General features: G+C 44.3%; 1 protein-coding gene across 7 annotated transcripts in view; it reads right to left on the bottom strand.

The window, feature by feature from the left end:
* The window catches only part of LOC132908757 (putative uncharacterized protein DDB_G0271606), a 106,984-nt gene that overhangs the window by 14,032 nt on the left and 79,707 nt on the right, over positions 1–13,245 (bottom strand). For all 7 annotated transcript variants that reach the window (XM_060963068.1, XM_060963062.1, XM_060963061.1 and 4 more), the window contains one exon: positions 8,949–9,075. In XM_060963068.1, the coding sequence (XP_060819051.1) occupies positions 8,949–9,075 (127 nt within the window). The remainder of the gene's footprint in view (positions 1–8,948; positions 9,076–13,245) is intronic.

A 13,245-nucleotide genomic window follows, 5' to 3' on the forward strand; every position in this document is an offset into this window, starting at 1 on the left:
TTCTTTCGTCGACGAAACTTTTCGACTGTCGGCTCGTAGAGAGGGCGAGGATGATTTCTTGTTATCGCAAACGAGCACTGCATCGGATCTCGTCGATGATCCAAGCAATTTGTACGTACGTTGGTCGATGGTTTTCGCGGCAACGCGTTTCTTAGAGGTTTTTTTCGCCGCACAGCTGCTCCAGCCTTCATTTTCCACGAGAACGAAATTTCTCGAGTGAAAGAGAAATCGAAATGCAAAGAATTTGTACATAGGTCGATGATCTTTATTTCTCTTCGTGGCGATACATTTTTAGAAAGGTTTACAAAATTTGCTATCGCGGAACTACTTGCAGCCTCTCTATTTCCCATGGAAACGAGATTTCCCGACCGGGAGAGCCTACGGAGCATCGCACGAGAGTCAAAATGGAAGGCGAAGGATAAAGGATCGCTGGAAACACGAAGAGACGTTTAAGAGAGTAACGATCGTGCTTTTCTTAAAAACTCTGACACTCGAAAAAATAAACTCGTTCCGTCGTTTTTTCAAGTTGTAACTTATTTTATGAACTCCGGACAGTGTTCCAAGAATGAAACGTGAAACAAGGTTAGGACTCACCGCCTACACGTATATAAGTAATCACATTTGGAATAGCTAGCGTGTTGCACGAGTGGAGTTTATACGAAACTTTCGAGAGTATAGCAAACATAAACTCACGCTCAAAGTTTAAAAGCAGCGCACGGGCAGCATTCAAAGAGAAACACCGCCATGGGTATTTTTTATCAGAAGCAATTTAAACCATTTGGATCATCGGGAAATTCCCTTCGGGTCGAATTCACGGCAACGTGTTAACAATTTCGTGGAACAAGAAGAGCCCAGAAATTAGCCCCGTTTCTAGAGAAAATAGAGATGAGAACTCGCGATCCAAGTACTTCAGCAACAGTCTTCCGGAGCACTCGTTCTAAAACGACCCACGCATCTCGCGCAAAGGAGGCGAACAACCCTATGCAGAAGATAGATGAGGAGGAAACGGAATGGGGGATCACGTTCGTCGCTCCTCTTATTTGTTCTCCGCTGGAAAGCGAACAATGTTCGCTCGATCATATTTGTGCTCCGTCGAAACGAGATTTCGCGATCGGAAGAGGGTCACGGTTGCGTTAACCCAGTTCGTGAAATGTAGACGGAGGAGACTCGAAAATGTGGTTGCCGACGAGGGTAGCTACTCGATACGCGCTGCAGCACGTTAATACATTTCGGAAATCGTTGATATTATAATTTTCGTTTTATCTTGTTATTTCTTCGTGGCTTAGTGTCACAGCCAGTTATGATTTCTTGCATAAACGAAACCTCGATGTCAGCAGCTGACTCGCTGATTGCCTTCCGCTCGTTAGACGCGAACACGTTTTGAAAATCGCTTCCAGATTAAACAAAAGTCTATCGCTATCCATTGTATCGGCATTGCTGTTAATTTCTTTCCTTATCCTTTCACACACTGTTTCTTCGTTCAAGATGTTCTGCTCCCTGTTGCTGCAGTCAGTGTCGCGCGTTCTGTGTGGATGCTGTGAACGTTTGAGAGTACTTCTGTTCACTGCGTTGCTTTAATTCGAATCTTCATTTAACACGCGAGTACATCGACCCTTGAAAGTGAATTCCGTGGATTCTTTGTGGAGATTACCATTTTCTACGTGATCGCGTCGTAGCGGAAAGATCTTGTGAAGAATAGATTCGAATCAAAAGGGGAAGTGCTATTACTGATTTGACTATCGTTCAGAGAACCAAGGGGAGCAAATCTGTTGCAACACCAGACATGTTCTCAGCTGAAAAAGATCGTCGAGCCGATTTAATAATTTCCGATTCAGTTCATGATTACATGTTACATGGATACATCATGTACATGCATACAGCGCGCTAAGTGTAAAATCCACGAGCCGTTTCTGGTTATTAACATCCAGCTTTTTGACAGCGTCTAGCAAGCTCTTCTCCACCAGGCTAAAATCCTTCCAAGATAAGCGAAAAGCACGATGAACCACTGATTATGAATCCAAGTGAGAAGACACGATAAGACGGTCGATGATTGTAAAATGGATGCGTGTAATCGTTAATTGGCGAGGAATACGCATTAGCTGACCGATCGACAGATTTTCTTCCCACTTTCATCCCGCTTGGTGAAACTAAAAATACAGAATTCGCTCGTTAGACGCGCAATTAAAAGCAGTACTGCTCGCGTTGTTAATTAAACGAACGTTAGAGCGTAAACTCTGCTTTTTTTCTTTCCATCGTTACTTTTTTCTCTTTCTTTCTTTCTGCCGCGAATCGGAGAACGAGCGGTACGCTTCCACGAGTCGCTTCACTTTTGAAACCACGAAACCGTTTTAAAACAGCTGCCCGATTCTCTGATATTTCCGTTGCGGTACGCTTTGAATTCGAGCTCGTCATATTTGCTATAGACACTAGGCGAAAGTTTACCGGTCAATTTAAAAACTTCTTCAATTGTATCGTACTTATCCGCGCAGGAGAGTTTACAGTGGGTTGTACCAAAAGTTCTTTTCGTTTCATTGCTAGACATTGCTAGTGTATAATATTTCGTGTCCTGTATAATACCACTGAATTATATACGATATATTTTCATATATCAGCCTCTTCCATCTCTTCGGAAATCTCATGACGTCAAAAATTACTGACAAATAGCTCTCTGTTGCTTCCATTAAAAAATTGTTTGCGCATTAAGAATTGCAACTAAGACTTTGATTTAACGAATGAGATGAAAATCCTGAACAATAATAATAGAATATTCTTAGAGAAACCACAGCAGTTTTGGAAAAATGATATAGACGAGAGTGGATCGTATGTACAATAACTTAAAAATATTGTATTGGACATGAAATATCGTGCACCTAGTGCCTAGCGATAAAACTAAATGAATTTTTGGGACAATCTAACAGGTTTGTGTAGAAGAAATTTGATACGAGACTTCGATTTATATTGCAATTTATGTTCCTTTAACTGTGATTCCTGCTTCGTCGTACATAGGTATGAACGATGATATTCTTGGCACTCGCGCGAGAATTTCTATCCGTGTTGGGTTTCAATTGGATCAAGGCTTGTGAATCCTCCTTTCTGCAGCTTCCGTTCTCGATTAATAATTTAAGGCAGCTCGAGTCGATACTTGAGAGTTTTTCCCTTTCGTCGGGCGCGCATCAGTCTATTCTCGCGGAACGAGTTGCCGAGGAATACGAAGAATACGAGGAACCTAGTAAATGCAAAGTATCGAGCTCGCGAGTGCAAGAAACGACAAGGGGGATGACGAAAGACTTCGTCGCTGTGCATCGTCGAAAAAAAGTTCTGCTATTTTCAGCAACCGTTTCCATTCCTGATCTCGTGATTCCTCGACAGGCAACTTTACCTTCGAATCGATCGGTCAAAGTTGTACGATTGGATTCCGTCTGTTCGGCATCAGAGATAATGGCGGAACTCGAGAGGGAAAAAGCGTCGAATCCGTAAAAGGATCGGTGCGCGATTTTTATTACATCAAAGGAAATCAAGCGATTTTTCGCATTGAAAATTTCATTGGAGTTTCGTCGCAAAACGATGAAATTATATCGAGATATTCCGAGGACGAAATTTAAGCAGGATCTCTATCTATGACGAGGTTTAGAGTCTTAGACAGTTCTGAAATTCTCTGCCAAGAAACGCAGCAGTCTTTAAAACTGTGTCGAAGTGTATCAGAGTTCACCGTTTTAGAAACATGGAAATCGGCTTAAGTTTATTCAACTTAAGTTTACTCGTGGCCATTCGAGGAAAATTAATTTACGCTTGTTATTCTAATTAAGGAGGGACCTTCGTATTTCTGGTATTTTTAGACTTCTTTCTACTTTCGCAATTTTTCTCCGTGTCTCTGCCTTATTTTTCGAATAACGCGCTTTCTAATTGTACCTTACTCTCTTTTTAACCATCGACCATAGATAAGAGAAAAATTATATTACGTTTCCCCACTTTTATCGTCCGGCAGGGATTAAAACACATTATATACACAAATGAGGAAAAGTCGGACGAAGTTATTCCACGCCCTCTGTGACCGTCGCCCTCGACTTCCTCCGTTTCGTCGAGCAAAAATCTCGAGAAATATCTGCGTGGAAGAAGAAACGCCTCGAGATATGGTAAAATTAGACGGTGGACGATGTACGAAATTACCGTTCGTTATCAAGAGGTTCCACCTACGTCGCAGCCCATCTTTAATTCTTTCTGCTAACCTTTCACCCACGAGATCCTAAATTATCGACTAGACTTTTCCGCTGATCTGTTCGAAATAATCTATTTCGGATGTATTTCGTGGAAGGAAGGTTCGCGATGTGGAAAAGATCGCTGTACATGCTCCGTCGACGGGAAACGAGATCGTTTGAAATTCATAGAAGGCTGGCGTGACTTTTACGTTTAGAACGTGGCGAACCTGTCATCCCTGGGAAACCTGCGCTTTGATAAATTTTTATTCGTTGAAATGGCCAGAAAGATTCGCTTTATTCGCTTCAGATTTCGCGGTCAAATTTCAGTTTTACGATCTCGACATTCCAAACCGCAATTTCCTATTTCCAAGCGTATTTCGAAGAAAGACCAAGCGTAACTCGTAATCACGGGTAGGTGTTTTACCTTCTAAACTGCTGTTCCGCGAACGCATTAATACCTTGTACCTCGGACGCATTAATCCACGTTACACCGTGTATTATAATCTCTTTGAATAACAACTGCGTTCGCGTTTCACGCGTTACAACGAACGACTTGGAATAATCTTCTTTGCTTTCGAGATTAAGCCATTAGCATCAGCCGCGCCATTATCGACATTCAGAATGTTAACCGTGGCGAGTCTCGAGAAACGGATCATGGGACAATCTCCGTTTTTCAGAAGCCTCTAGAGCTTCCATTATCCGATTGAATATCGATTTAACCGTTCTGCATCCTCGATCCAGCCAGTTAGTCTGTCTCCTATTACTCCGGTCGACGAGTTACCTTGTTAACAATCTTCCAGATAGCTACGTTTCCTCATCGAGGAAGATGAGTAGGAGATAAGCGCGTCTTTTCAGGTTGAGACAGGCGGGAGGAGGCGACGTTCTCCGATAGAGACGGTCGAAATTAGAATTCATGGTCTGTCAAAAAGTTGGGCCATTACGCGGCGAAGTGGAAACTATTAGACGGAAAATACGAGTCTGCCCGATTACGCCGCCACGTCTGTCAGCTAGCGCGGACCGGATTTCACTACGACGGAAACTCCGTGGGAGATTTATTCCCGGTGAAATTCCCGCGGCGCTAACTCCAAACTTTTCGCTGTTTCGCGAGAAGAGGATAGATGGTTCCGGTTTTCGATGCCACACGGTTATCTTAGCTGATTATCTAAACAGTGTCTCCTGCTGCTCGGTCCAACTACCATTCTTCAATTTCTAAATCGAATTCTCGCGCGGAGATATACAGAGTGTTCCAGATAACGTGATCAATCGACTAGGTGGTGATTCCATCTGCAGAAATAAGTCGAGAACGTGGAATAAAATTTTGTTGTTCCGTGCTTGGTTTCAGAGAGAATCAACTTTGAAAATATATCGAGTATACTTGAATTGGCTAATTATCGGCTAGGTATGGGTAAATAGTAGTTCGTAGGAGGTTATCCCACATACGTAAATTAATCTTTTACTTTTACTTCCGAAAAAAAGAAAAGAAAAACTTTGTCATACGCGTGTATTAAGTCAATTAATTAATTTAATATGTTCGAACTTTATTTTCGTAAAAGCGGAGGTTTAAGATTTCGTTCCACATTTTTCACCCATTTTTGCATCTAGAATAACCTTCTTTTTTTTATTATTTGTCTATATCTAGCGGATAATTAGCCAAATTCGAATGTTTTTGACAAATCTTCGAAAACGAAGCCTCGGAAAAAGAAATTTTATTCCACGTTTTCGACTCATTTTTGCGCGTAGGATCTCCTCGGTTGGCCATGGCACGCGGTACACCCTGTAACTGGTATTCGATGTGTTTGAAACCTGCGCTTGCTTAAAAGAAAAAAGATCACTGCTTCGGCTGTCTCTATATCGAAGGAATCCCCTCGACGTAAAGAAAAAATGAGAGCAACTCCGATTTGAGTAGTAAATATCGTTTTCGATAAAAAACAAAGCGATATTCGATTCTCCTCGACTACGTTTGTTTCCGTGAGAAGAAGAAAAAAGAGTCGCTTCACCCTGCTACGGCTGAAATATCGGCAAACCCAATTTCAGGGCTCGTCAAACGTCCCTTACCTTCGGAGCGACCAAAAGAATCGTCTCGTTGGAAGGAACAGACTCTTTGTCGAGGGAGACAGCGCGACTCAAAAAGGTTTATCTTGGAACGAAGTAAACACGTCGACGTCGTGAAACTTCTGTCATATCAGACGTAGTTGGAACTCTACTTCTCGCCCTACGAAGCGATTCACCTGCTGTAACGTCGAGAATTGGATCTTTCCCCGGTGGCATCGACACCGATAGCCAGGAAATGAAATCCTGGACGAACCTCGGAACGGTTCGGGAGACATTTCAGCGTAAATACGGTAAATACAGACGCGAAGTAAACGATCGCGAGACCAACGATACGTATCTGAGAATGATTCATCCGACGTGAAGAAGAGCAGTCGTGACTTTTGCCGGGACAAATTCACTCGAGCTACCCTAATTCCGTCCGGAAAACGTACGAGAGAGGCCGGAAAGCCCTCTTTAATTAAAGCCCGCCCCGTCAGCTACTATGGAGTCGACCGTTTAATTCGCAGGATTTTTTAAATAAACCGCATCGCGCGTAGAACGCCGGGATTACGAGGATTACGGTCGCGTCTATTTCGTTCTGGCTGAATCTTCACCAGGCTTTCGCGTCGAGGGTATATTTAAAAGAGACTCTCTTTGATTCCGAGTGTCGTATAACCGTCTGTTTTGCATCTAAAATGCAATGTATTTGTAAGTATGGCGAACCTAAAGCTCTTTTTGCCACAGAGATTCGTCGAACGATACGTTGAAATTAATTTAACGAGATGTAGGATGTGTTTCCAACGAGGAGAGAATGTTTCGTCTGCCCGACTTTTAAGAGACAAAAAAAAAAAAAAAAAATAAATAAAAGTTCCCTTGGAAAATTATCTTCTTTCTTATATTGAATTTTCACGCAAGAACCAGGCGTAAAACACGGAAACTACGCACTCTATAAACGTTTCTCGGATATTATTATTCGGATAAAGCGTAGATACTAACGTTTGCGGCTGCTGCACCGTATTGGGTCAGGATGATACAAAGTTTCGAATCCGTACCACTGTTCCAGACGTCGCGCCAGAAACTCGTCGCAAGTACGACGCAGTTTATGCTTCGAACGGTTATCCAAGATGTTCCGACGATGAATTCCCACTATTTGCATTTGTACGAGCTCCCAGCCGCGGAAACGAGAATCTATCAGCGAACGAGGACCAAGTTCCACGTTCTATAGGAAGTGGATTACACGAATTTCCGCTGGTAACGCGATCGGATCGTTCCATTCGGGTTCTGTCCTCGTTCCGAACCTTATTCTCGACCGATTGCACTTTTCACCGGGCTGATCTCGGTCTACCGCCTTTCAGTCGCGAAGTGACTTGAGGAGAATTTGCGGGAAACTTGTTGGAGAAAGACGTATAGACTTCTAGTGGAGAAAATCCGCGAACGCAGCGGATAAGACAACGAGGACGATGATGCAGCAGTGGTTGAATCGGGAACAGACAGACGTCGAATCACGTGCGGCGTAGCACTCGGCAGGGGCTGCTGGAAATGGATGGTGGTAACGAGTGGAGGTTCTTCCGAATAGGATCGCGTCATGCTTCGCTCATTGGTAAGTCGAACTCCTCTCCAACCAAGTTAGATGATGTTTGGAAAGCCTCGAACCGAAGAGATGTCGTTTATAACGAGACCAATTGGAATTCCTGGTTCGAAAGGGAATTGGGTTTAAGAATAGGAAGCGTCTTGCTTAACGGGGAACAGGCGCGTGAATACCGAATTATCTCAGTAGAGAACTTTCGTAGTTCGAGCGTAAGGTGTTCGGAAACTTAGGACATGCAAGCGGTTTCGAATCAAACACGACGATTGATCGTACCATATCGATTCTTCTCCAACTCGGGAGATCTTTGTATCGGGGAAGAACCTAGGATCGACGATGTTGTCACTATCTCAGGAATCGTTTTAGCCTTCGACGATGGAAAAGACAGCTACGATCCTTGGCCAAGGATCTCGTCGCAAATCCTGCAGGCTTGCTTTCCACGGAAAGACCAAAACGGGGCCGTGGTAGATCGTGGCCGTAAATACGGCGTATGTATCATCCAAGTCCGAAAATGGGAGTGAGACGGCCGAGAAAAGCCATTTGCCTCGAATGGGGACCATTTTGTTCGCGAAATCTTTATTGAATCCGATATTCCTTCGTGCTGGCTCGTTCGATATCCTTTTACGAGACGTTCGATCCCCTTGGAAATTACAAGAATTCGCCTTCCTGCTGCGTTCGTCTCTCGCCAACACGAACGAAACGATAACGAAGCTCTTTCCTTCTTCGCTCGAGATCGTGCCGAACTCGAACGATATTCTCGGTACCAAAATGGCTGGAGAAGTTCTTCTTTATTCCTCTCCGCGGGCTATTTCCTCGGCCACGATTCGTTGCGTCCGGACCAAACTTTCACTCTCCAACGCAATATGCCGCTGCCGCTCTGGACGTCGATAATCCCGACGAATTGGATTAAACAAGTTTATCATCGGACATTTTACGGGGATTCTCTGCTTTATAGGGATCTTTTATAGGGATTCGCGAATAGCTTCTAACGAATATACGGTGCACGGAGCGAATAGAGGATAGTAGTGGCTCCATCAGGAAGTTCCTATGTGTTAACATACGACAGCCAAAACAAAAGTGAAATATATCGAACTGGACGGAGTAAAAGATAGAAAGAGACTTGTTAATAAACTCACTCAACGTGGCGTTGTTGGCACGTGACTGGTCGGTCTGCGATCTGAGCAATCGCAGCCGATTCAGCTTGCTTTGTTGTTGGTCCAGCCTGTGCCTCAATCTGGCGAGTTTGTCCTGCTGTGCTGGCTCCTGAAACAGTAAACACCGTTCGTTGAATACGGAGCTGAATGCAGCGGAATAACAGAGCGAATCCAAAGTGAATACTGACTAACGAATGGGACAGAGACGGACACAGAGGTCGTAGAATATTTCATGCGGTTACCGAATAACAGAGAGAGCCCTGTTGTCTTCTCTATGACATTACGCTTCGCTGCCGGCAGCTCTCTCGTTTACCTTGCCTTTTTTTATTAATACCGCTCGCGAAACGACCAAATCCGCCGAAACGAGCTGCCTCCGACGAGCTTAACCAGCGACGAATTCAGACCCTCTACCGATGGAACGATCACCCTCTTTCTACGTTACGATCGTCCAGAGAAAACGGACACCGAGTCTTCTCCGGAAATCGCCTCTAAAATCCACGTGGAATTTACCAGACGCGGTCGGACCAGAGTCCGGTAATCCCCCAGAGAATCGTCCACTAAAATTACCGTCAACCTTTCCGCGTAGAAAGTAAGATTCGCCTGGATACTTGCTAGTACTAGAACGTTCTATGACGCGTATTGTCAACCGTTAAAAAGTCCCCGAGCTTACGAGCAAAAGCAGCTCGCCCGTCAATGTTAAAGCGATACCGGATGGAGGGATCCGCGACCCACACTATCTTCGGTATCGAGCTCGTCTCGTCTCGTCCCAGGAATAGAGCCATGACGCCGAGGATTAAGGCTTTCAAGTCTTAGAAAATCCTGGCTGAGTCCTGTCGCCGTCTACCCGGTATTACTTCGAATCGTTCGTGAAGCTGGCGCGTTGCAAGTGACACGAGGTTCGATGTGTATCGTGGGATTTTTCGGCTCGATTTTATCGGGATGACTGATGAGCTCTTCGTATTAGAGGGTGGAAACGGAAGAAATGGGAGACAAGAGATCGTTGAAAGAGCTGCAAACTTCCGCCATGCTTTTTTGGCACTGTGCAGAGTTGAAAGGAACGTTGGTCCGATCAGTTGCTGGACCGTGAACTTTCAACTGTTTCTGGAAGATTTAACAAAAATGGACAGAATGCGCGTAGCATTCGAAAATACAGGATGTTTCATAACACGTAGGGCCCGCATCAGGAGTGAACAGAGGATACGAAAACGATCAAAAGAATTCGTATGAACAGGTGTCCTATTTGACTGTATTTCAAAGCTATAGCTACTTTTGCGTTACGAAAATCCGCCACAGCTTAGCCTCGTAGAACGTGCTCGAAATGGTTATCCTCGGTCTGTATTATTCGACATCCACCTGGAATTTTGGAGAGATTGCGAGATTCTTTGACGCGACGACTGAAAGCATACAAACCGAGGGTGGTCACTTCGAGCACTTTCTATGAAGATAAGCTGCCGCGGATTATGATAACACAGAAGTGGTCATAACTTGGAAAGAAGATCAGATAGGTCACACGTTCGTATGAATTCTTTTCGTTACTTTTGTGTCTCCTGGCCATTGCTGAAGCGAGTCGTCTTACGAAACGTCTTGCATATAAATAGTACGTTCAAAGTACAGTAATTTAAATACGTAATATTGAATATTTGATATCCAAGCGAAACAAACCTCTGCTTAGATTCAATTTTTAGTTGCGTTCATAAAAACGTAGATTTGCTTGAATATCCGTAGTACGTGTTTTTGGCAATAGCGTGTTGTTGACTGAGATAGTCGCATTGTTAATCGTAATTGTATACTTTAATCAGCGGAGCGAACGGAATCGTCTTGCTCCTGTTCCTGCTAGTCTTCTCTCTAGCTGTGATATTTTTCAAGACTTTTGCACGCGATCTAACAAAGTGTCAGGGCTCGTTGTTGAGAGTAACGGTTGGAAGATTAGACCGACGCCAGCTAACGACACGAAGTGGATGCGGAGCGCAGTAGAGGCTCTTAATCTCGTTAATATCGTAGAAGAAGGAGCTCGTTACACGGCCGTCGAGTGCTAAGCACACGAGACAAGGAACCGTCGCCCTCGACGAAGAATTCAGCGTGCTACGCGCTTAACCAACTCGCGAGGGGCTGCAAGGGAGTCGAGAGAACGCGGCTTGATTAAAATCGCGCGCTAAGCGGATCGAGTTCAATCGGTGATTTGAACGCCTCCATCCCTATAGCGGCCTCTTCGATACCGCTATTTCGCGCCATTGTTCCATCGACCGACGTTGACAGACCTTGTTCTATTGTATTTAAAATTATCGCGTATCCGTTGTAGTTGTAAACTATCGATAGTCCCCGACGAATAATAACGACGAAAGGAGAACGCGGTTCATTCTACACAGCGTGATTCGCAATTGTGTTGCGGTGAAAACGAATCGAGGAATCGTAGTATAGAAACTGAGTAACGTCTTCGTTAAATGACGCGTCATTTTGCGACATAATCGCCGAGCTCTATCGATCTCTCGCGTTTCTTAGCTTCAAACGTCTGTAGTCGGATTCTTCGTACACGGAGTCAAGGTCATGGCTATCAATGCCAGACTAACGGTAGGTACATCTACTAACTTTTCTGCATCTTGTCTTCTTCGTTCTCGAATCAACCATTCGATCGCGAATTCATCAACGACGAATCGCTGGCGTTGCCGGAGGAACATCTGGCCTTCGGATTTTTTCCACGCGAATTACCATCGAATCTCGCGCGAGGACAACCGGCTGTTTAGCTAGGCATTTTCGAGGAGACTGACAATGCTGGATGGATGTAATTGCCGGTTGCCCTTTGCTCGCTATTGCACCTTTCGAACGATAGAAACCTGCTAATTATTTACTCGACCAGAGCAGGTGTTCTTCGATATTTTTTAGCCCCAGAAATTATTCCCTTCGAGCTACTCGAATCGCGAATCTCGTGACGCGTACGAACCGTTACAATACCCTGAATCAACTAGATGGAAGGAAAGGAAAGATACGGTGGCCATCGCAGAACATATACTAGCGTAATCCGTGACGATGTCAGCGAGGAATTCAGCAACGGTATGAAAATCCTTGTCATGGTGTGCGGAGGAGCCGTGACTTCCGATGACGCGTTCTGTCGCAGCAGGCATCTTCTGCACGCACAAATTGCACACGCGTCGTTCTATGCGTCATTGGTGATGTAACAGATGATGTCAGCACGTCAGTTACTCGGGATAAAGTATAGTATACGGAATGTACAATTTTTGATCCGAACGCGTCTTTTCCGCGGTATTTTAGATCGCTGAAGCCTAAAACGAACTTCCTTTCTCACGGAAATGAACGGTTTTGAAAATTCGCTCTCATAAATATTCGATCGACGAGTCTTAACCATAGAAACCCGCTTAAGAGAAGAGTATAAAAAATAATCCATTACTCGCGATTCAAACGCATAAAGAGCAAGCTATACAGTAATTTAGGAGTATCAAATTTAAAAAAAGGTATCGTCAAAATCCACGAGGGCGTAACGTATCAACAGGTTGACCGAAATTTTTTGCCACTTATTTCCGTGAAAAAATGGCCTGCGTTTTCGGCTTTGGCAACCTCTAAAACCTTTACAGAGTAGCTATACTATACTAGAAGCAATGCTCGTATCAATCCGGTGTCCAAAAATATTCGAAACGCAGCGTCCTGTGGCCGCAAGTTTATCTGCTGGCGTCGCGTTGAATTTCTACTGCTACGACGCACGTGTCGCGTAATTTTAAGTGATAACCAAACGATTCAGTTTATTGGTACAGTTATATTTTTTATTACAAGAAATCACAAGAAGAACAGCGTGGACCCGTCTCGTTCCATCAAGGAGGAAAGCTCGGTGTGGGTGTGCCCCTTTGAACTTAGAACGCGCATTTGTCGTCCGCACTTTTCGGTAGAAAAGTGAGGGTAATGATCCGCGATGCCCATTGGTTAATAAATGAAACTGTGAAGACAAAGAAAAGCAGATGTGGCTCGTGGGCATCCTTGCTCATGGGAAAAGCCTGTTATCTCGCCAGACATCCGCTTTCTTCGTAACAGGTAAGAGCGTACAACAAACATAAGGACTATCCGTAAACCGAAAATGTTTATGCGAAGAGAAATGAAACTGAATAGATTCGGTTTATGGTATCTCTTTAGGCTTGTTGCGGGTCAGTGTAACAATGTGTAGGTCTTGGCGCCCAGACCACGAGGAACCTCGCAAGGACCATCGCATCTGGCGTGACACGTGCCAAGCAGAAATTCGATCCGTGACACACGCGTAGTCTGCCGTATCTTCATT

Source organism: Bombus pascuorum, chromosome 7 (genome assembly GCF_905332965.1).
Source record: "Bombus pascuorum chromosome 7, iyBomPasc1.1, whole genome shotgun sequence".
NCBI classification, from domain to species: domain Eukaryota; kingdom Metazoa; phylum Arthropoda; class Insecta; order Hymenoptera; family Apidae; genus Bombus; species Bombus pascuorum.